The sequence below is a fragment of the Myiozetetes cayanensis genome, unplaced genomic scaffold (assembly GCF_022539395.1).
Source record: "Myiozetetes cayanensis isolate MyiCay16 unplaced genomic scaffold, myiCay2020 scf17, whole genome shotgun sequence".
Taxonomy (NCBI): domain Eukaryota; kingdom Metazoa; phylum Chordata; class Aves; order Passeriformes; family Tyrannidae; genus Myiozetetes; species Myiozetetes cayanensis.
Genome location: NW_026087378.1, coordinates 17,079,724 through 17,102,314, shown reverse-complemented (window position 1 = coordinate 17,102,314; position 22,591 = coordinate 17,079,724). Strand labels below are relative to the sequence as shown.

The window sequence follows — 22,591 nt, the reverse complement described above, 5'->3', positions numbered from 1 at the left end:
CCACACCCGCTCCCCTCACACATCCCCGGTCCTCTCTGAGGGTCCCGCCCTGGCCCCTCCCGGCCCGCACGGCGCATGCGCGGGGTGAGCGCAGGGTGATGAGTGATGGCCCTGCGCAGGCACCGCCCCGCGCTCTTGCGCATGCGCAGCGCCGTCCCTGACGCAAGGCCGCTGCAATCGCCGCGCTTTATCCTGTCCGACCTTGAGCGCGCGCCCGCCGCAGGACCCGGGCTGCCCGCGCCGCGCCGGTGCGCCCCGCGCCGCTCCGCCGCCCCTCTCCCGCCCCGCCGCGCCTCGGCAGGGGCCGCGATCTCTTCGCCCGTGCCGCCGAGGCCGCGCGCGGTCGCGGGGCGGCGGGCGGCGCGCCCGGAGCGAGCGGCGGGATCGGGCATTTGCGCGGGGCAGCCCGCGGCGCGGGGTCCTGCGGCACCGCCTCGCCCCCCCGCGGCCCACGTGTGCTCGGAGGGTTCCAGAAGCGCCGCGCGCCGTGTCCGTGTCCGCGCGCCGTGTCCGCCATGCTGAGCGCGAGCCGCGCCGCCACACTGCCCCTGCGCGGGGCGCGCGCCACGCCCGCGCCGCCCGGCCCGCGCGCGCAGGTACCGCGGGGGCAGGGGGGACCGGGATGGGGGGAGACCGGGGCTGTGAGGGGACACCCGGGATGGGGGGACACCGGGGCTGTGAGGGGACACCCGGGGCTGTGAGGGGACACCCGGGATGGGGGGGGACACCGGGGCTGTGAGGGGACACCCGGGATGGGGGGGGACACCGGGGCTGTGAGGGGACACCGGGGCTGTGAGGGGGACCGGGGCTGAGGGGGGCTGTGAGGGACCGGGGGACACCCGGGCTGGGGGCGAGGCCCGATTTCCCCCAGGACAGGCCCGGGCCGCGGCCCCTCCGCTGCTCAGGGTTTTATTCAGAAAATGTCAAGGCGGGCGCGGGGCGGAGCAGCTCCCGGGGTGCTGAGGGGCCTGCGGGCGTGCCTGGATGTGTTTTCTATAAAGCAGAATTGCGGTGGGTCGCTCACCCTCCGAGGGGCGGCGGGAGCGGGACCGCGCTGGGAAGGGCAGGGTTGGGGACGGGCGGACAGGGCACATCCCACACCACCCGCCGGGGCAGCCCCGCCACCCGCGGGCTGTGCCTGCCTCACGGGCCCTGGAAAACGAGCAAAACATTCCTGTGGTGTCCCTGTTTGGATCGAGATATCTTGTTAAAAGCTCATTCTCAAACAGAAGCAGGCCTAAAGCTCCCAGAGATTCTTAGCATGCTGCTTTGCATGTGCGGAGGGGTGGCCACTGCAGAAGGGCTCAGAGGGGCCAAAATGCTGGAGCTGTGCAGCAGAATCTGGAGCACAAGACCCCTCAAGGGATGTAGGAGGGCAGTTGTTGCTGACCAGGCACAAAGCCTCGAGAAATGGGGTTAATGTTTATCTGCTGCTCACTGGAAGCTGAAGGTTCAGAGTTGACTTCCCAGAGTGTTTCTTGGCTGGTAGCATGTTCATAGGCTGACCCATATGAGGGAAATGCTCCCTTCTGTCATAGAAATCAGGGTATGGCAGATGAACTAGTGCAGTAATTGGATTTTTTTAAGTCAATTTAACTCCTCCTTAAATCTTCCTTAGTTTGCACCCAAGTTTTTAAATATAAACACTGTGGTGGGACAATGTGCCTTCAGACATTGCTTGCCTCTGAAGGCCTTGGTTTGAAGAGCACTTGATGTTTTAAACTAAGTTTTCACCGGAATGTGTTTGTTTTCAGACATTCTGGAATGGCCTCAGCCAGAATGTCCTCAGAGCAGCCTCCATCAGGAGATATGCGTGAGTATTTCCTTGGGGCTTGGGGTTTGGCTGCGGGATGTTGATGTTTGCTGTCCTCCTCATACCAGAACCGATTGCTGTAGCCAGAGATGGAGTAACAGAGCAAACCCAGCAAAATAAAACTGGAACCTCAGCGTGGAACTTTCCTGAGGCTCTTTCTTTATCCCTTGGGTTTCTCCAGGGGAACTTTGAGAACTGCTCTTTCCACAAAATGTGGATTGTTGAGATTTGTTTTGATTAAAAAACAAACAAGCTAAAAAGTACCCCAAACATTGATGGAACAAGTTGTTTTACACTGCCGTGGAGTGAGTGATGCCTGGCTCCATTGCTGTGGGGATAAAGTTCATTTCAAACAACTCATGCATTTGAATCGCTTATTTTTTCTGTTGCAGGATAATGGGAAATGAATAGCAGTTGGTTTTGACTTAGTCACGTTTGTGGCTGATGCTGATTTGGGACATGGGCTGGGAAATCTCTGTTAGGAAAACTGGTTCTGCTTGGTGCAGACCACCTGAGCAGTTGGACATTCCAAGACCGCTGCTTTATTCCTGGAACTGGAGTTAGAGCCACTGGCAGCCTGGGGAGGGAGAAGATGCTGTCCTGGTGATGAACAGGGTGCTCTGCCTGCAGAGTGCCTTCCCCATCCCACAACGTGGCTCTGTAAGGCAGAACTGTGGCTTGGGGTTATCTGAGCCCCAGAAGGGCTAATGCACTCTTCCTAGAAAGGAGGAGGAGGTTCCAATTTTATTTAATCCCATTTTTCAGAGTTAAATTAACTTGTTGCTCCTGAGGATCAAAAAGGTAGTTTGCTTTGGCTCTGGCTCAGAGGAACCCACATGGGCTGAGGAATTTATCATTGTGGGTGCTTCTCCCCATGCTAAGCAATGATAAATAAACCAGTGCCATCTATTTAGTAGTATTTTGACTCCAGGTAGATGTTTTCAAACAAGTTGAAGCATCAAAGTTACCCAGAGAAGCTGTGGCTGCCCCTGGATCCCTGGAAGTGTCCAAGGCCGGGTTGGAAGGGGGTTGGAGCAACCTGGGCTGGTGGAAGGTGTCCCTGCCATGGCAGGGGTGGAATGAGGTGATCTTTAAGGTCCCTTCCAATCCAAACCAGTCTGTGACTATGATCAAAAGTAACCCAAAGCAAGTCCTGTCTGTGTAGGGACAAAATTAGTTATGAATTTGTTTTATGTCAAAATCATAAGAGTTGTTGAGAAAATAAATGTATGTGTACATAGTAAAGATATTTTGGTGAAGAACAGTATTTTATGTGTTTGTTCTAACAAACAAGGATTTACCTGTAAAGACTTGGTCGAGAACAGAGGCACAGGGTTAAATTCCAGTGTAAGAGTTGGAGAAGTCAGGGTGCAGCATGGATTTGCTTCAACACCAACTGGAAAATTGCTTTTGTCCTGTCTTCAGGGCTGGCAGGTTTTTTGCTCCCTAGTTCTTCCTTTCAGCAGTAATTTCTTTTCCCCCCTCAATGTGCTTTGCAGCTCAGAGGCCATTAAAGGGGCCGTCATCGGGATCGATTTGGGCACCACCAACTCGTGCGTGGCCGTCATGGAGGGGAAGCAGGCGAAGGTGAGTGGGAAGGGAGCGCTGCTGGGATGGGAGCGTCCCCCTGGGTGCCCCTGGCTGAGTCCCTGCTGGCACCCTGCTCTGTGTGTCCCCAGGTGCTGGAGAACTCGGAGGGGGCTCGCACCACGCCGTCCGTGGTGGCGTTCTCGGCGGACGGCGAGCGCCTGGTGGGGATGCCGGCCAAGCGCCAGGCCGTCACCAACCCCCACAACACCTTCTACGCCACCAAGCGCCTCATCGGCCGCCGCTTCGACGACTCGGAGGTGAAGAAGGACATGTGAGTGAGGGGAGCCGCCCCACTGCCGGCAGGGGGGCAGCAAACACCGCCCTGTGACCCTTTAAAATACAACCCTGTTGTGGCTGAAGTGGTTCTGCCCTCAGGGCTCATTGCTTCTGTCTGAGGGCCCAGCTTTCCAGGCTGGCAGAGCTTCATGGAACGTCCCGAGTTGGACCCACAGAGCCCAACTCTTAAAGGAATGGCCCATCCAGGGATTGAACTCCCAGCACTGCTGTTGGTAGCGCCATGCTCTGGCCAGCTGAGCTCATCTCAGCATTTCTTAGTTGCTGATCGCCTTAAGGCTTCCAGAGGAGGAGTAAAAAAGTTCCTGATGTGAAAAGAGAAAGTGAAGATTTTTCTCGTTCTTGGGGGTATTTACAATCAAAACTGTAAGATCATACCTGAGGTTTATGATCAAATGATGTAGCTGATTAAAAGCAGGAGCAGCATACTGGGCCTCTGGATCTAAGGCAGTTTCTGGCGAGTTCAGTGTTCTTTGTCTCGAGCTCGTCCGTGTCATGTGGTGACAGAGGAGCTGAGTGTGCAATGCTCGTGTCTTGCAGTAAGAACGTTCCCTTTAAGATCGTCCGTGCCTCCAACGGGGACGCCTGGGTGGAGGCCCATGGGAAGCTCTACTCTCCCAGCCAGATCGGTGCCTTTGTCCTCATGAAGATGAAGGAAACTGCAGGTTGGTACAGTTTGCTCTCTGCTGTCTGTGTGCTTTGTAAATGGAGATGCTGCAGCCAAAAAGCTGCTTTTTTGGTACCAAAGCCTCATAGAACAGGGCAGGTGGGGGGAGGGTACAGGGTGGGCTCTTAGGACCCCTCAAGGAAGGTCATTCCTTCCTCAATCCCAGACCTTTGGCAAGATATTAGTGCTACTTAAGGGGTGCTCTTACCAGAGTTCCATACTGCCTGAGCTGATCCTCTCTGTGACTGAATTCACACTCCCTCAGAAGGGGGAGCTCCATTTCCTTGGAAGCCCAGTCCTTGTGCCCCCCTGGCTGCAGCTGAGCACAGGCTGGGGCATCCAGGCCTTGGAGTGACTTTGTTCTTCCTCAGCTACTGCATGGAGAGCATGTAGGGAGAGGGAGTGTTCAAGGGACCCCGTTGTTGGGCTCAGTGAATAGCTAACTAGCCAGTGGTGACTTTAAATGTTCACTGGGGGAAAAGAGCCATTGGCCTGGAGGTTTTCTTTTCCTGTTTCAATTCCTGAAATGGTTTCTGGGGACACTGAGTGATACAGAGAGAGAACAGTCAGTGGCTGCCTTCTTCACCCTCCTTGGTGAGCATTGTGTCCAGTGGTAGGTGTGAGGAGGGCAGGACTGAAGCTTCATCCAGAGGTTACTGTTTTTCCATTGTTAGGTCCTGGACATTTGCTAAAGCTCCACTCAGGAGTGTGTGGTATGTGAGCATCTAGAGATGATAAATCTGACTTATTTGGAGGATGGTGTGCCTGCCTTAGACACAAAGGTGCTGGCTTTTGGCCTGGGTGCTCCGTGACTCCAGCTATGGAAGGATCTGGCTCTGCAAGCAGCACAGAGCAGTGCAGTGGGTGAGCTCTGTGCTGGGCTAGTGCACAGCCATGAGTCCTGTCAAGGCACCCTGCTCATCCTTTCTTTTTAGCAGGTTGAGTCTGCATTTGCTGACATCGTTGTCATTTATTGAGAGCAGTTCACAACTTAAATGGAGGTGTAATAGGCATTTTTCTGACTCGCCGTCTCAAAAATTAAACACAAACTTATTTTAATAAGTGTTCTAAAAGCTGTTTTAGTAAGTATTGAACTAATTAAATGGTTATAAAGTTAGTGTATGTACATTATTTGTACTATGTAAGTTACCAAGAGCAGATTTGGTGATCAGGATGAAAAAGAGGAAATTTTAAATACATCACATGTTGAACCCTCAAAAAAGATGGAGAACAGCTTCAGCCTTGCACACTAAATAGACAGGTTATAGTCTCAGATGAATTCACACCAGTGGCATCCAGTCACTGATGGAATTGTGGAGGTGTTGCCAAAATAGGGCTGTGCTGTCCAAAGTCTACAAACTGTTCTGTGTTATGTGAAAGGACTGAATTTCTTCACAGTTCCCTCTGCATCTTCCCAGGAAACAGCAAGCCTGTCTTGTGTTGTTAGTTCAGAAAAATGATTTCAAACTACTTAATAATGGAGAGAGACTTATTTACAAGTGCATGTAGGGACAGGACAAGGGGGAGTGGATTCAAACTAAAAGAGTATGAGTTTAGAATAGACATTATGAGGAAGTTCTTCCCTGTGAGGGTGGGCAGGCCCTGGCACAGGTTGCCCAGAGAAGCTGTGGCTGCCCCTGGATCCCTGGCAGTGTCCCAGGCCAGGTTGGACGGGGCTTGGAGCAACCTGGGCTGGTGGAAGGTGTCCCTGCCCATGGCAGGGGGTGGGAGGAGATGGGCTTTGAGGTCCCTTCCAACCCAAACCCAAGCCATTCTGTGCTCTTGTGACTCTCTGAATAAGGACTCAGTGTTCTTACAAGGATAACCTGCTGTTTTGTCTCCTTCCAGAAAACTACCTGGGGCATGCTGCAAAGAATGCTGTGATCACAGTCCCTGCTTACTTCAATGATTCTCAGAGACAGGTATTCATCAAGCTGTAAGACTTTGGGGCTTATGAATTGCATTTAATTTCAGTAGTGAGCACTGTTCCTCTTTATCCCTCAGGCTACCAAAGATGCTGGGCAGATCGCTGGCTTGAATGTTTTGAGGGTGATTAATGAACCAACAGCAGCTGCACTTGCCTATGGTCTGGACAAGTCAGAAGACAAAGTGTGAGTGCCTGTGCATTGCCCCTCCCCTCTCAAATAATGTGCTGGGATTTGCTCTGGAAATGCCTCTTGTTCTTTCTGGTTTTTGGAGCATTGGTTGGAGCTGTGCCAGGGTGGACTCAGCCGTGAGTCAGAGCTGTGTAATGTCACCTCTGCTCTGTGCCAGCCAGCCTTGTTACAGAAGGAGAGTTCATAACTTGCAGCTGCAACTTGATTATCAAACCTGGTGTCAGTTTAATGATCTTACCCACCGTGGCAGTGATGGGTGTGGCAGGACAGCCTGTCACCAGTGGTGCTGCAGGGTAGCACAAGAGGTACCCATGCCCTGCAGCTCCCCTGACTGCACTCAGCTTTCTGCTGCTGTCAGGGCTGGTTATGTAAATGCAAGGGTTTTGTTAGAGATTCTGTGTTTCTGATGTAGGTGACGGTGCTGTGAAAGCCTCACGTTCTGAAAAGCATGTTTCGTAAGAGTTGTGGTGTTCCTGCCCTTGCCACTGGATGTGTGTCTGGCTTTGGAGAGGGAGGAACTGCCCTCTCTGAAGTAATGGGCAAGGTTGGGCATTGTGCTGCACAGCCTGAGAAACTCCCACGTGACTCACAGTGCTCAGAGGATTTGTGCACTGGGAGGTTTGTTTACTGCTGCCTTTAGAGAGGCTTTTACCTTCTGTGGGCAGCAATGTGAGTTCTGCACACTCCATTTCCTGGGGAGGCTGAGTTTTGAGCCACACAGCTTTGCCTGGAAAGTGATGTTTCCCTGCCTCTCTCTTTGCAGCATTGCAGTCTACGACCTGGGTGGTGGCACTTTCGATATTTCTGTGCTGGAAATCCAGAAGGGGGTCTTTGAGGTGAAGTCCACCAATGGTGACACTTTCTTAGGTGGAGAAGATTTTGACCAGGCTTTACTACAGCATATTGTGAAAGAGTTCAAGAGAGAGGTAAGAGGTCTCTTCAGAGCAGTGTTACACTGCTTTTCAGACTCACTTCTATAGAAGAATGGGAATCATAAATTATTAGGACTTGTTTGGTCACTTATGGCACGGTTAAAATTTAAGACTATTAGACACCTGTTGGCCTGGCTTCCAGTTCTTACATTTATCTTCTTGAGGTGAATTATTCATCTCCTGGAAGACACAGGAGAAGGACTTCTGCCTTTTTTCTCTCTTGTGTAGCAGGACTCTTATACACAATCTGCTTGCTTTTAAAAATAAGTATCTGTGGTGGAGTTGAACGTGACAGCACAGATGCAAGACAGGGTTTGCTGGAGGAAGCTGCAATGGTAATTCCAACTCCTTTGCTAATTCAGTTTTGTCTTTATATTCTGTGATGCAGCAGCTTTACCAAGCTCTAATCTGTACCTTACTGTATAAGTACTTGCAGAGCAGAGAGGGCTGGCACATTTGAAATGCTAAATACCTGTGCCAGAAGTGCACATAGCAGGCTGTATTCTAGAAGTATCTATAGAGTCAAGAGTGGTGAGAGGGTGAATTGCAGTGAGGTGACTCCTGAGCAGAAGCTGAGAGTCTGTTAACCTGTTGTTTGTCACTCAGACGGGTGTTGACCTCACTAAAGACAACATGGCCCTTCAGAGAGTGAGAGAAGCATCGGAGAAAGCCAAGTGTGAGCTCTCCTCATCTGTGCAGGTACGTGCCTGGGTCCACAGCAGTCTGCTACAGTGCTGTGAGACGCCGTGAGTTTTGCACTGGCTTTGTGTACAAAGCTCTGACATGGCTGATTTCTCTTGTGGCAGAACAAGCTTCTGTGTCACCACGCAGTGTCACTGTCACAGCAAGTCCTGTACCAGGATGAGCTGTTCTGGAGCACAGTCGCTTGTTGGGAGCTGGGAACGGTGCTGGATTTGGGCTTTTTTCTGGCAGTGTGTTTTCTGATCACGCAGGGAACGTGACCTTGTTCCCAGCTTACTCTGTGTTTCAGGAGTATGATGGGCATCAGGGAATTCAGCTGCAGCCAGTGCTGCTGGGTTACTGGAACCACTTATTTGTGCAGGCTGTTCCAAAGCCTTGGAAAACCTTGGTGCTGCTCATCCCACTGAAACAGCTAATTTGTGCAGTGATTTCTGTAAAGATTCTCAACTTACTTGCCTATAGAAGAGTTGTCCAGACATTGGGCAACATACACCCCCTTTCCTTTTTCCATCCACTTTGTGTATTAATGCATTCAAGCATGTCCTTTATTCACCACTGAATGAGGAGCTGGAGAAGGAGCAAGTTGGGAGTGTAATAGTCCTGGCTAAGTGAAATTAAGGTCAATTATATAGTAATTGAAATGGGGACTCTGCCAATTTCTAGATTCTGAATAAACATTTTTAATTTTATTCGATGGTGGTCTTTTTGTTGGCCAGTGGGGAGCTCATAGCAAGGAGTTTAGGCCAGTCACAATGGATGCTTAGTTCTGCCAGAGACATAGCAGGCTCTGTTTTTTGAGCTCAAAAGCTGGCAAATCCAGTTTGTTCATACCAGGAAAAACTGAATTCTTTAACTCTTTAGCAGTGAAGGGAAAACAACTTGCTTTTGGCCCCATTTTCCCCTAATACTTCTGATCATACTGTTTGTGAAGTGACTGCACACCTCTAGTCAGTAACATGGCTTTAGTTCTTGTTGTGTAAACTTAATCTCCAGAGCTTAAAGCACTGATGTTTTAATTGCTTTGATTTGTAGGGTCTTTTGATGTCAGCATGACTCAGCACTTGAATGATCTCAGTGTAAGATTTGCTTTAAAAATCCAGCTTGTGGATTTGTAAGAGATTCGGAAATAGTCATAGGAAGTGGGGATTATGGTCCCTTGCACTAATTAACTTTGGCTGTTGAACATGAGTTGTTGGCATTTAGAAAACAGCCGTGAGTTCTTTTCTCCAAGAAGCTTACCTGGTATGGAATGTTAGTTGGCAGAATCTTTGGGAACTCTGAGGATGGGCTTTTTCCTGAGTTGTGCTAAAGGAACAGGATTAATGTTGTCACTTCCAGTGTTTCAGCTCTTACCTCTTGGCTATGACTAATTAATTTGTTTTTCTTAACAATGCAAAACCTTGCAATAACACAGTATTAAAGTGAGAGCTTAACAGTTGTAAGCATGAGATGTGGAACAAAATAATTGTCTCTTCTCTGAAATGTCAAACATAAAAGTGTTCCTGCTGCCACCTAAGGCCTGGGCTGTAGGGTCAGCAGCCGTGTAGGTGCTTCAGGACAGGCCAACAGAAGCTGTAACCTGATCTGACTGTGGAGCAGCCCTGTTTTCCATTGCTGTGCTCACTCCAAGCCTGTTTCCTGCTGCAGACTGACATCAACCTGCCCTACCTGACCATGGACGCCTCCGGACCAAAGCACTTGAACATGAAGCTGACTCGGGCGCAGTTCGAGGGCATCGTGGCTGATCTCATCAAGAGGACGGTGGCACCGTGCCAGAAGGCCATGCAGGATGCTGAAGTCAGCAAGAGTGACATTGGGGAAGTCATCCTGGTCGGTGGCATGACCAGAATGCCCAAGGTATGAGCTCAGTCCCTGCTCCAGGCAGAGCTGGCACAGCTGCCCTGGGCTTGCTGTTAGGGGGAACCTGCAGCAGAAAAGCTGAGGGTCTGGTGGCTTTGGAGCCCCAGCAGCTGAGGGTCCCCAGAGCAGAGCAGATGTGCTGAGGAGTCCCATGGGAGCAGTGCTGATGGACTCTCATCCTGTTCCTGAGCTCAGCTCTGTCTGGGGGCTGAGTTGCTCCTCACAAAGTGAAGTGGGAGGTGTCTGGAGTTGCATGCTCAGCTGCAGCCTGTTGTTCTGGAGTGGACTGGACAGAAGCAGCACTGTGGAGATGTACAGGGTGTCTTCTCTTGCTGTGGCCTCAGTGTGTGATAAAGGCACACTTCAATGACAATCACCTGTCAGGAATCTTTGCCCCCCAGGGGCTTTGCTCCCTGTATAGAGCACTTTCGGCAGCTGGGAAGAAGCTGCGGGAGCAGAACTGCTCTGATACCTGCTGGTTGTGCGTGATCAGATACCTGTTGGAGGCTGGCTGTTGGCAAGCCCATTTCACTGGCTGTTCCAGACAGTCCTTATCTAATGCCTGGCCCTTCTATTCTGTGGAGATAAGCACCAACAGGTATCTTAAAAGGCTGCTGTGCTGACATGCACAGTCTTGTAGATAAGGTGCTGTCTGCAGGTGATTTACTGCTCCTGTTCCAGCCAGGCAGGCTGCTGCTCCCCCAGGCCAGAGCTGAACAGGGATGTGCACTGCTCTCCAAGGGTCAGTGTGTCCTTTCCTACAGAGCATCTCATTCCAGAGGGATCAGCCAGAGGGATCAGACTGTTTGTTTGCTGTTAAGATTTGTGATTTGCAGGTCCTCTCTAGGACAGGACATGTGTACGTGGTCCTGCTTGGGTTCATTTGGAGTTTGGTGGGAGGGTTTTTCCTCCCTATATTAAATGACACTGATGGCTGGAGGTGAAGCTGTTGTGAGCTGAAGGTCACCCAGAGCAACAAGATAAACAGAAACTCCTGATCTGGCCCAAGCTCAAGTGGAGTAACTCTGCTGTATGTTCCCAAAATCCTTCTTGTTCCAGCTGGATAAAGGAAAAATGGTGTGATTACTTACATATAAAGTGATGACAAACACTCAGTGGGGAAGCCTGTCCTGAAACATTATGTATCCTTTAGGATGGAAGACAGGACTTAAATACTGATTTTTTTTTTTTTTTTGGTATTTATTTTTCCTTCCCTGTCATTTATAACCCTGAGCATCTGTGGCCTTATGCTTACAGAATGCTTTCTTGAGTGCCTGTAGTTCCAGCTCTGGTTCTGAAATCAGTGCTGGTGTGTTGTACACAGCCCAGAACCTTCTCTTCTCTCTGTTGTTCTCTGCTCTTGCCCCTGCCTGGAGGGAATGTGGCTTCTTTGGAGCGCTCCCATGGCCAGGACTCTGGGAGAAGTACCAGGGGTGGTTAGAAGTAATGTTTCTGTAAAATATGCCTCCAGAGGGAAAGCCTTGCACTTAATGATGTGCTCACACATAAAGAGTGTTCCTCTGGAATGAGCACTCTGGGCAGGTGTGTCCTGGCTGCGGGGCAGAGTTGGGGGTTTGCTCCCAGCAGTTCTCCAGGCACATTGTGCTCCCCTGTGCTGCTGTGTGCCCAACAGCTGTACTCAGAGAGGAGCACAAGCCCCACACCCTTCCCCTGCAGGGCAGAGCAGGGGAGTTCTGGGCTGTGCTCTGGTGCAGCCCCTTGATGCATTCCCATGTGGATGCCTCAGCAGTGAATCTGTTGGAATCATGAGCACAGTCCTTCCGAAGGGGCCGAGCAGTGCAGTGCTAACAACGCCTCTCAGACTGCTGGCACGGCACATCTGCTCTGCTGGAACAGCCTGTTAAATAGAGAGTGGGAAAATTCTGTTCTTTACACAATTCCCTTTTTATTTTTCCTTTCTTGCACGCAAACAACATGATCTGTGCTTCTGGATTTTTTTTTCACCTTCCCTGTCTGTGCTCCACAGCTGTGCTGTCCTTGACAGCTGTGTTCTGCTCAGCAGGGGCATCCTTGACTCCTAGATAAGCATGGAGTGATCCCCTCTGAGTATGGCTGGGCTACATAAAAGCACTGCTGTGAGTTGAGCTGCAGCTGCAAACTCGATGGCACAGAAGCCTCCAGAGCAGGGGTTGTGTGGACTGAAACAAGTGCATTTAACAGGATGCCTGGAAGATGGGGCACAGACCTGACGCTCAGCGTGTCTGTCGTGCCCCAGGCTCGTGGGGCAGCAGGAGCACAGGGATAGGAGCACAGGGCTGCCAGGCTGTGCCCAGGCTGGCAGGTTGTGTGGCAGTGGGGGTTCCCCCAGTACAGCTGTGCTGTCTCCATGCAGGTGCAGCAGACCGTGCAGGAGTTGTTTGGCCGTGCTCCCAGCAAAGCCGTGAATCCGGACGAGGCCGTGGCCATCGGGGCAGCCATCCAGGGTGGGGTGTTGGCTGGGGACGTCACTGATGTGCTGCTGCTGGATGTGACCCCCCTGTCCTTGGGCATTGAGACACTGGGAGGTGTCTTCACAAAGCTCATCAACAGGAACACCACCATCCCAACCAAGAAGAGCCAGGTACGAATTGACTTGGGATGGGGGGATTTTTGGGGTGCTCCTGGACACCCAGTGAAGGCTTCCCAGAGCAGCCCAATTGATGGTCTTGTCTCCTCCTCATCTGGCAAGGAAAAGCAGCTGTAGAAATGAGGTTTAATGTCAGTCAGTGAGTATCTCTGTTGATTATTAGTGTGCCCAGGAGTGGAGGGGAGTTGAATTAAAGGGTGCCAAGATAGCCCAGGACATTTGCAGCCTGCTCAGGGTTGTTGCAGTGTGTGTGCCGTGATGTCAGCTGTCAACACATCATTCTGAAAAAGAATTGTGTGGAGACCTTCTGCAACTGAGCACCACACCCACTGGACACCACCTTTCTTGGTCTGCATACCTTGGGAGGGGTTATCTTTTTTCCTGTGTTGTAAGGCCCTGGCAGAGTTGGGTGTGATCCTTTCCTTGTCTGGGCCTGCTGCTGTGAGCTCACTGATAACACTGGGGCTGCCTGGGCTCTGGGGCTGGGCCAGAGCCTGGCTGCTTCAGGGGCAGATGTTCTGGGGGGTTTGGCTGCCATGGAACCTGCTGCTGACAGGGCATGGCCAGTTTTTGTGGTTTGGAATTTTGTCAGAGGAACAGGAGAACAACAAACATTTAATGATTCTTTCTGTTCCAAGTAGCTTCCTTTTATTCCTTCAGTCAGCTTGTAAATGCATCAGTTGGTGTGTTCCAATTTATTAGCTATACAGTAACACTCTGTTCCTTTTCCATAGGTGTTCTCTACAGCTGCTGATGGGCAAACACAAGTGGAGATCAAAGTGTGCCAGGGAGAGAGAGAGATGGCGAGTGACAACAAACTCCTTGGCCAGTTCACACTGGTACGTGGGCTGCTCTGGTCATGACCTTCTTTGAGACATTCAGAGCCTTCTCCATTTCAGTTGATCCCTAAAGGCAGTGTTGAGGGGGAGTCACTTACAGAAGACATTTGACCCCATTTGTAGTAAAAAAGAAGCTTCCAGAGGCACAGCCTTTCTGTGCCAGGAGAGCAACCAGCATTTCAGATGGAGCTGAGAGTCTCTTGAGCAGTCTTATGTGGCACAGGAGCTGCTGCAGCTTTGGGGCCTGGTGACCTAAAAGGGCTCTCTGGGCACAAAAGACCTCTGCAATCCCAAGCCTGTGCAGCAGATAAGCTGAAGGCTGGCCTTTCCTCTGGTGTTGCAGAGACAGGACTTGGAGCAGCCTCCAGGATACCTGCAGTCCCTGAGTTGCTGTGAGCCAGGGTACCTGGGAGGTTTGTGGCCTGGTTGGGATTGCAGTGTGTGTGCCATGATGTCAACTGTCAACACATCATTCTGAAGAATTGTGTGGAGACCTTGTGGAACTGAGCACCACACCCTGCTGGCTGGGGAACAGATGTGCTCCAGGGGTTGATGTGCAGTGTGTGGCTGCCTGACAAGCTGCCTGCCCGGGGTGGGTTTGGTCAGTGCTGGAAGCGCCCTGCAGAAAGGAAGGGCTCTGCCTTTTGTGCTTTAGAAGGAAGCTGTGCTGCCTGTCACTGTCCTAAAATGGTTCCTCAGAGGTGGTGAGTGAAGTCTGTGTGCAGAACTGAGGAATTAGAGCATCCTGCCATGCCCATGGGAGAGGGGCTTGTTTAGCAAGAAAACAGAACCTGTATCACTTTGAAAACAAACTTGGGGGTGTTCTCACGGGGTTTTCTGGGTAGAAACCTGTATCCTGTTAAATCTGTCAAGATTGTGATGCAGCACATGATGCCAACATGTGTTCAGAGGGCTCAGCTCCGAGGGTTGGTCAATAGCTGATTCATTGTCAGGTGACCAGGGTAACGTGCCCAGCCCTGGAGCCTCGTGCCCTGAGCTCGTGTCCCTGTGGGAGCTGATGGGCAACCCTTGCTGTCCCCAGGTTGGGATTCCCCCGGCGCCACGGGGGGTGCCCCAGATCGAGGTCACCTTCGACATCGACGCCAACGGCATCGTGCACGTGTCGGCCAAGGACAAGGGCACCGGGCGTGAGCAGCAGAGTGAGTGTCTGGGGGGCTGCCTGGGGTGGGGAGGAAAGGCCTGGAGGGGTCATGGTGGTGCTGTGGCACATTGGGCACTGAGGGGAACACCAAGGGACTCCAGAGGTTATGGAGTGCTGCCTCATCCCACAGTCCAGGTGGGACTGCAGCACCGGTTTGATGAAGAGCAAGGAGGACCCAAGCAGTCTGCTGTCAGTGCAGCACAGATGCAGTTGAAGTCGCCTTAGTCTGAGTGCCTTCCCTGGAAAGGAGGGCAGAATGAGCTGGGGAAGGGGACAAGTGACAGCAGTGACCTGTAGATCTATTCTAAGGTGGGAAGGCTCCTGTGTGAATGCAGCACTGCCCTCTCCAGCAGCCTGCTGACAGATTGTGCCAGGACATGCTTTCCTTGCATGTTAGGCAGAGGTGAAGCACCTGACCGTGCCAAGGTCGAGGCAGCCCTTGCTGGCAGGGTTTCCTTTTGCCCTGTGTGACAGTCCTTGCTTGGTCCTGCCATGTCCTGGGATCGCTCCACCAGCGTTTCAGCAGAGTGCAGCTGTTTCTTGGGTTTGCTGTGCTGGTCAGCTGTGGCTCAGTGCCCAGAGGTGCTGGGCACAGGTTGGCTGACAGGGCTCACAGATATTTGTGGGCCATGCTCCTGCTGCTTCACAGGGTGTCCTGTGTCACTGAGATGCTGAGAGCAGTGACATCCTGCCCTGAGTTACCCTGAGGGGACAGAAAATGGGGCTTGGCAATGCAGCACTAGTTGTTCTTGAGCTGTGCTGCTGGGCACGCTGTTCCTTTGGGAATGCCCTCTGGTAACACAGGGATTGCTGTCTCTGAGCCTGTCTGTGTGAAGGTGCCAGCTTTTAAGGGAGAAATCAAATTAGGGAGATCTCTGACTCCAAGGTGTGTTATGTACAACTGAACAAATCAGCTCTTGCCAAGACCCTGTTTGTTTGTAATTACTCCATTACAAAGGTCTGGAGAGTCAAGTCTTTTTGAGCAGCAGGCATTCCCTGTAACCAGCTTGTTCATTTTCATCCTCTTAGGCTGGAAGTCTTGAACTGGCAGGAGGCTCAGGGACTTCAAGCTGTCTGTGGTGCAATGAAATGTTAGGCCTGGTGTTCCAGGGTAATTAATGCCACAGTTGACAGTTTCTAAAGCTCTGCTGTGGGCTCAGAAAATTAATCTGAAGCATTTACGGATTCCCCTGATAGAAAATAGATCTCTCTTCTTCCTCTAACTGGGAAGCCTCTGTACTGCCCCTCAGTTGTTTCTTGGAGACAACCCTTGAGCAGTGGAATGCACACTCAGCTAAGGGAAGTATTAACTCTGTGTGCACAGCTCAGAGGTGCGTGCTGCTCACAATCACACTCTTGCCTTTTTGGCAGCAGCACGTTACCAAAATCACACTGCTTGTTACTTGGATTTCCTTGCAGATTTTGGTTGTGTGGCAGCCTTTTGCTGCTAAGTGAAAGGCTTCTGATAACAGGCAATCAGAATACTTTTTAACTGCCTACCTGTGTGCAGATGTGGTCCTAATTACAAAGCTGAATTGCTCATCCCACATCTGTACCCAGAGGACTTGTGTATGTGTGTCCTTGGTCAGGGCTTTGCACCTTTGGCAGATTTTACATAGAAAACTTAACTTCATATGAGGATTTTAATGTACCTGGATATCCTGGATGTTGGTCCTCCCTTTCACAATGAAATTAGGCTTTACTGCAGAAATTAGTTTAGTCTAGACTGTATTTTTGACACTAATGGTGGGGGAAAAAAAAGGGACCTTTAAGAGCCTGCTCATAAAATCTTGTTACATTCCCTTATTAAGGGCAGTGTAAGGAGCTGGGTGGGGAATCTTGTCTTATCCTGCCACCAACCTGGGCTGCTTTCCAACAGGGAAAGGAATCTTTGGTAAAACAATTCCTTCTCTTTGGATTTCTTTGTTGGTTAGATTTTTGCTGGGAGGTTTTTTTTTTCAAGTTCTGTGTTTTAACCTGGAAAGCCTCTTTGCTTTGGGGCCTTTGGTGCTCCCTCACTTTCCAGGAGAAGTAACTGAAGACCAGCCAAAGTGACTTACAGACCAGAGCAGTGGGCAGGAAGTGTCTGGCAGAGCTGTGGAGTTTGTAGATCTGAGAGATCAGGTTTTTACCTTGCCAGCAGCATCTCTGCCTCTGCAGAAATCGGCTGTCTTAGTGCTGCCCACAAGATCTTCACCGGTGCAGAGTCCCTGAGCAGGGCTGCTGTTGTGTTTGGGAGGTCCTCCTCTCCTCGGGGTGAGAGCAGGCTGTTCACTGGTGCTCCTCTGTGCTGCAGTTGTGATCCAGTCCTCGGGCGGCCTCAGCAAGGACGAGATTGAGAACATGGTGAAGAACGCGGAGAAGTACGCGGAGGAGGACAGGCGCAGGAAGGTACGGGGGGCACGGGGTCCCTGCTGCTGCTCACCCCTGTGCCAGTGGCTGTGCTCCCCTCTGAGGGGCTGTAGCTCTGCCCTGGGAGCCCTTCAGCTGTTACCCCAGTGTCTGCTTCCTTCCTTACAGTCGGTTCACACGGAGCTGCAGGAAGGTGTTCGCAGAACCCTCCGGCTCTGGGGTTTGGGTTGGGTGCCTTGCCCTGTGTGACTGGCGTTTTATTTGCTCCCTGAGGAATTCCTGGGCCATGGAGACAGCAGTGGGCAAACTCCCCTGCCTGTTGCTCGTGACTAACAGCTTTGCAGCTCTAGTTATGTTTTTGCCATGACTGCTCTTTAGTGCCCACCTGCCTGTTACCATGCCTTGGGATCAGCCCCCTGCAGATGGTGCTCACAGCAGTGCTCTGGTTGGATGGGGATACTGTGGGAACAGTCCAGCTAATCCGAGTTCATTTGAAAGCCTCATTTATAGAACCTGCCAAACAAAAGTGCACCTCAGCCTCTTCCTTCTTAAAGTGGGAAGTTGCTTTCCATAGTGGTTGAAGTCTCACTGTGGCATCTGGAATTCCATATCCATCTGAGCACAGATGTTGGCCCTCAGGAGGTGTTGGAAATCCTCACTGGCTCTGCAAGGAAAGACTGGCACTTGCCATAGTCGAGTGACTGGACCTGTGATACACACAGGATTAATGGTTGTAACTAATTGGTTTAATGAGGGTAATACTAATGAATTATGCAACTAAATATAGAGCATTGATTTTTAAGCAGACACAGCACAGGCTGACTCTGGGATATGGCACCAGTATATGATCAGTGCTTGCTGAAACTGGCACATGGAATTGATCCACCTCTTGCTCTTCCAGTCTGTAGGAAGCTGTCTCAGGTGCTCAGGCAGTGCTGTAAATCTTGCCCTCAGTAGTGAAGGGATCAGAAGGGGACTGAAGGGGAGAAGGCAGGGAATAAATTCACAGGAAGCAGCATCACCTCAGAACGTGTAAAGCCACAAAGCACTGGCTGATGAGCATTTGTGGGTTAGATGGAGAACCATCAAAGAGCTTGGTGTTAAAGTCCCACTGTTCAGTAACCTCATCATTGCCATGAAGCTTAGGGAGGAGGCATTGAAGAGACTGCACTGAAAACCTTCCTGCTGCCTTCCTTTGTATCTTAAATTGCTCGCTAAGTTCTTCCCTGTTGTAGCCCTGAACTGGGACTCACCCCTGTTCAGTGAGCTCTAGAGGAAGGTGATTTGGTTACTGTAACACTTTTCTTTACTTGTCTTGTGTAATTGTAATTGTCAAAATTCCCTCGTTTACTTTTCTGATCCTGGTTTTACTCCTGTGGAAATCTCTTGAATGCATAAATGGGAGGTTTTGTGATAAGGGAGCACAGCTAAATCAACCAAGCATTTGAGTTGTCTCGAGTGTCCTTGTAGCTGAAGAAGCTTCAAGTATTTTCCTAAAGCTCTGTTGCTTTCCCAAGGAGCAGAGTGTGCTGTGCTGTCCCTGAGGTTCCAGTGTGCCAGCAGCGATGCTGCTTTAGTACTTCAACCTCAGGGAAGTGAGTTGGAGTGTGGCAGTGTGAGGGACCTCTTGATGCCAGAGCACACCTAGCAATTGTTGGCCTGCATTTCTTGCCCCCTGGCCGCTAAGAAGGAGCCTGTGAGGGAGCTAGGTTGGAGCCTGGCAGTTTGGGCAAAGACATGTCCTGGAGTTGTGTCTGCAGTGGTGCCGCAGCAGCCCCTCACGAGCTGTCTCCCCAGGAACGCGTGGAAGCTGTGAACATGGCCGAGGGCATCATCCACGACACCGAGTCCAAGATGGAGGAGTTCAAGGATCAGCTGCCAGCAGATGAGGTAGGTGGTTCCTGCCCTGTAGGGGAAAGCAGGGAACATTCCTTATTCAATCTTTGTTCAGATTCTCACTTAGCTCACAGCTGGCTCTGACCCCTGGCCCCAGCTCTGGGCTTGTTTCCAGGCCAGGTAAAGGTGGCACAATCCTCAGCCTCTGGTTTGGGGGCTTGGGATGAGTGTGGCTGGTGGGAGGCTGTACCACAAACATAGAGGAACAGGATTTGGGTAATGGCAGATTCCCATTTCAGGGTGTGAGTTCAGTGTCACTGAGGATCTCAGAGCCTGGGAGGCTGCTCAGGAAAGGTTTCTGCACGAGCTCTGTCCTTGGCTTGGCCTTGCAGAGGTTTGATAAGAACTTTGCTGGGGCCTGTGAGAGAGTTTTGCTCAGAAGCTGGAGATCCCTGGGCAGTGCCTGCCAGTGTGTTAACACAGGGAGACAGGCAGAGCTGCTGTGCTGTCCTGGCAGTGCATGCACTGCACCCAGGAGCTTGGGGGCAATAAAAATTATTTTATCAGCTTAGCTCCAGTTTTTCTCTCTTGGGAGTGAAATGGTTATTTTAGGATCAAAGAGTGCTGTTCACACCACTCTGAGGTGGTGCACTGTGCATTTCAAAAGCCAAGTTCAGAACACAGTGCCCAGTCTCTGGGAAGCAGAATAAAAAGGTTTCTGGGGCTCTGAGGTGTTTGGGGGGACATGATGATAGTTTATTGGTAGTAGGCTCTGGTCAGTTAAAAGGCTGTTTCTCAGCCAGCAGACAGTGACAGGACAAGGGGCAGTGGTTTTAAATGGACAGAGGGCAGGGTTAGACGGGATATTGGGATGGAATTCTTGGCTGGGAGGGTGGGCAGGCCCTGGCACAGGTTGCCCAGAGAAGCTGTGGCTGTCCCTGGATCCCTGGAAGTGTCCAAGGCCAGGTTGGACGGGGCTTGGAGCCACCTGGGCTGGTGGAAGGTGTCTGTGCCCAGGGCAGGGGGGTAGAATGAGATGAGCTTTAAGGTCCCTTCCCCCACAAACCATTCTGTGATACTGGCTGGCTCTTTGGGGTTATGGTCACTGAAATTTTCTCATACAGGAGCACAGAGCCTAAATCCCTGTTCCCTGCAGGGACTGTTCCCTGTAAGTTCTTTTGAGGGAATACCAGGGGGAGGTGGGCAGCAGTGCTTGGAGCAGCCCTGTGCCAGTGGGGGCTGACAGAAGGTGTTGTTCTCCCTCCCCTCACTGTGGTGTGACCAGAGCTCTGCCTGCTCCTGGCACAGCTGTCCCCAGGAGCCCCCTGCCCCTCCAGCAGCCTGCCAGGCTGGCAGGGGAATGCCAGCCTGTGCGGGGGCTGACAGATGGCTGCGGGGCTGGGATGAGCCCACACTGCTTTGCTTTGCCTCTCTGCTCCTCCTCCCACGTGCAAGGAGATTACCAGGGTGGTGAGCAGCCTTCCTCGTTGGCTCCCTGACAGTGCCTTAAATATGGATGAAAACCAGCTTTCTCTCCCCTTGCCCTGGCTCCTGGGGTGGCTGACTCATGGGTGAGGTGTGCCAGGGAGACACACGGCCCTGGCGAGCTGTCAGGCTCTGCAGGGCTCTCTGTCCTTGGCACCTCTGCCCAGACAGCAAACAAGGCCCCATTAACGCCAACTGGGACACGGTTAGTGAAGTGGACAGGTGCCCACTGGGAGCTGGGCACAGGCCGAGCCCCTGCAGGCTCACTTTGAGGCTTAACTTCACGATTTCTGGCAAGGAAAGGAAAGGTAGTTTTGCTGTGGCAGTTAGGTGGGATGGAGATTCTCAGTGAGCCAAGTGCAGCATTTCACTGTGGGTTTTGTGTCTTATTTGCAGTGCAACAAATTAAAGGAAGAAATCGCTAAAATGAGGGAACTTCTGGCTCGTAAAGATTCTGAAACGGGGGAGAACATCAGGCAGGCAGCAACCAGCCTGCAGCAGGCCTCCCTGAAACTCTTTGAAATGGCATACAAGAAGGTAGGTGTGGGGCATTGCCAGCTCAGAGCCCTAGGATGGGGAAAGGAGGTTGGGACACCAAGCTCCAGAGAGGATCTGGGCTGGAAGGTGGTGCTGGGCCTTGGTGCAGCTCCCTGTGAGTGACACTCGCTGCAGGGGCAGCTGTGGAAGGTCAGGGAGAGCTGGAGGCCTGAATCATGGCTGTGCTGCCACAGGTGCCCTGCATCCAGGCCAGGGCTTCTGCTGCTGGACAGCATTCCAAGGAAAAGTGCTGGGAGCTCCTCAGAAGGAGCAACAAGAAGAGGGCTTTCCCCTCGGTGCAGGGGGTGCCTCAAGGAGTGAAGTAATGCCCAGAGCTGCAGTATAAGCTTGTTACATCCCCTGGGAAAGCAGAAATAATGGGAAGATCATTCCCTCCCTCTCAGAGCTCTTGCAGAGGTGGGGTTGGTTCTGCTCTCCAGTGGACAATTGCCCCTTGCACTGAGGGAGGGGCTCTCCAAGCAGCGAGCTGGGGAAGAATGTCCAGGAGCAGTTTGTTGTTAACTGCAGCTAACAAAGCAATGTTTTCACAGATGGCCTCTGAACGAGAGGGTTCTGGAAGTTCAGGGGATCAGAAGGAAGAGAAGCAATAAGTCTCTGTCTTGCCTTGACTGGAGTATGACGAAGAGGTCGATTTTCTTGTCGCTTGGGAGAGAAGGGACCTTCCTGAGCAGCAAGGGGCAGAATTCAGACTTACTGTGTTTTTGCAGTATTCTATATATAAAATTCTTTAATGTATAAACTTAGTGATGTGTCTGCTAGATAAATTGTCACTTGATGAAAGTTAATTCATGCCAGACAGAGTTAGGCGTTGGGCCTGGGGCGTTCACCCGAGGCACCTGGGCACTCGCTGATCATTTAATACTTGACACAATGGTGTATGAAATCCGAGATCCCAGTTTGGAAACCATGTCACTAAATTGAGGGTGGAGATGGAAGTTGTGCTGGAACAGGGGGGAGAAGAACTGCATGGACCCTCCTGGTGCATCTGAGGACCTGTGAGCAGGTAATGTGGCCTGTGAGCAGTGGGGCAAGGCTGGTGACGTTGGTGGAGACTGTTCAGCCCTGGGCTAGGCTGCTACCCTTGTTCTCTAGGAAAGGGGGTACTTCAAACTCAGCTGTAACATTTCTTACACAAGAGGCTATGTGGAAGTTAAATACTTTGCTTGTCTGAGCCTTCTGCTCCATCCTGTGTCTGTTCTCTGCTTATGGTAAAACAATTTCCTTGATAATAAAACTGTTACTGGATCCACTCTGGATTTTTTTAAAATAAAAGCAGAAAAGTGTCCAACATGGAGTTCGTGGTATCCTGGCCTCTGATGGAGAACACGAGCCTGTTCCTGCGTGTGAGAGCTCCAGGGGAACAGGCAGCCTTTCTGCAACTTGGGCTTCATTCGCAGGAAAAAAGAAGGTCTCTGGTGTCAGGTTGGGGTGGGTCCCTGCTGGGAGTGTCACTGCTGCACTCAGGAGATGCCTCAAGTCCTGTGACTGCAGTAAGTGGGACTTCACCCTCAGGCACTCAGTGCTTGTGCTCAGCCTTAGCAAGCAGGCTGTAGGCTCGGAGCAGCAGTTGCCCACTGTGGCTGCACAGCCCAGTCTTCCAAGGAGGTGGCATTCTCTGCCACAGAAAGGTTACCCGTGTCTCCTTTTTCCCCATCTGTTCCTGTGTCATTGACTGAAAAGGAACAGTTTCCAGCTGCTTTGTCCTGACATCTCAGGTATTTAGGAGGGAGGAAAGGATTTTTTTTCTGGCTCTAGACATTTTCCTAATGAAGAGGAGCTATGGGGGAAAGGCTCCAA

The 22,591-nt window shown here is 51.5% G+C and overlaps 1 protein-coding gene and 2 non-coding genes across 3 annotated transcripts; all 3 read left to right on the top strand.

Annotated features, from left to right (window-relative positions):
* The first annotated feature begins 467 nt into the window (after positions 1 to 467).
* Positions 468 to 22,088, top strand: HSPA9 (heat shock protein family A (Hsp70) member 9). The gene is made up of 17 exons (XM_050312330.1): positions 468 to 596; positions 1,755 to 1,813; positions 3,313 to 3,400; positions 3,493 to 3,674; positions 4,238 to 4,362; positions 6,213 to 6,286; positions 6,369 to 6,475; positions 7,245 to 7,407; positions 8,020 to 8,112; positions 9,763 to 9,972; positions 12,329 to 12,556; positions 13,297 to 13,401; positions 14,444 to 14,561; positions 16,860 to 16,954; positions 18,713 to 18,805; positions 20,633 to 20,773; positions 21,325 to 22,088. Exons 1-17 carry the CDS (start codon positions 516 to 518, stop codon positions 21,382 to 21,384), a joined length of 2,022 nt encoding a protein of 673 aa, XP_050168287.1. The 5' UTR covers positions 468 to 515; the 3' UTR covers positions 21,385 to 22,088.
* LOC126638580 (small nucleolar RNA SNORD63) lies at positions 12,813 to 12,884 on the top strand. Its single transcript, XR_007628638.1, has one exon. It is a non-coding gene; the product is annotated as a small nucleolar RNA SNORD63 (small nucleolar RNA).
* On the top strand, positions 13,845 to 13,913 carry LOC126638581 (small nucleolar RNA SNORD63). Its single transcript, XR_007628639.1, has one exon. It is a non-coding gene; the product is annotated as a small nucleolar RNA SNORD63 (small nucleolar RNA).
* Positions 22,089 to 22,591: the final 503 nt, after the last annotated feature.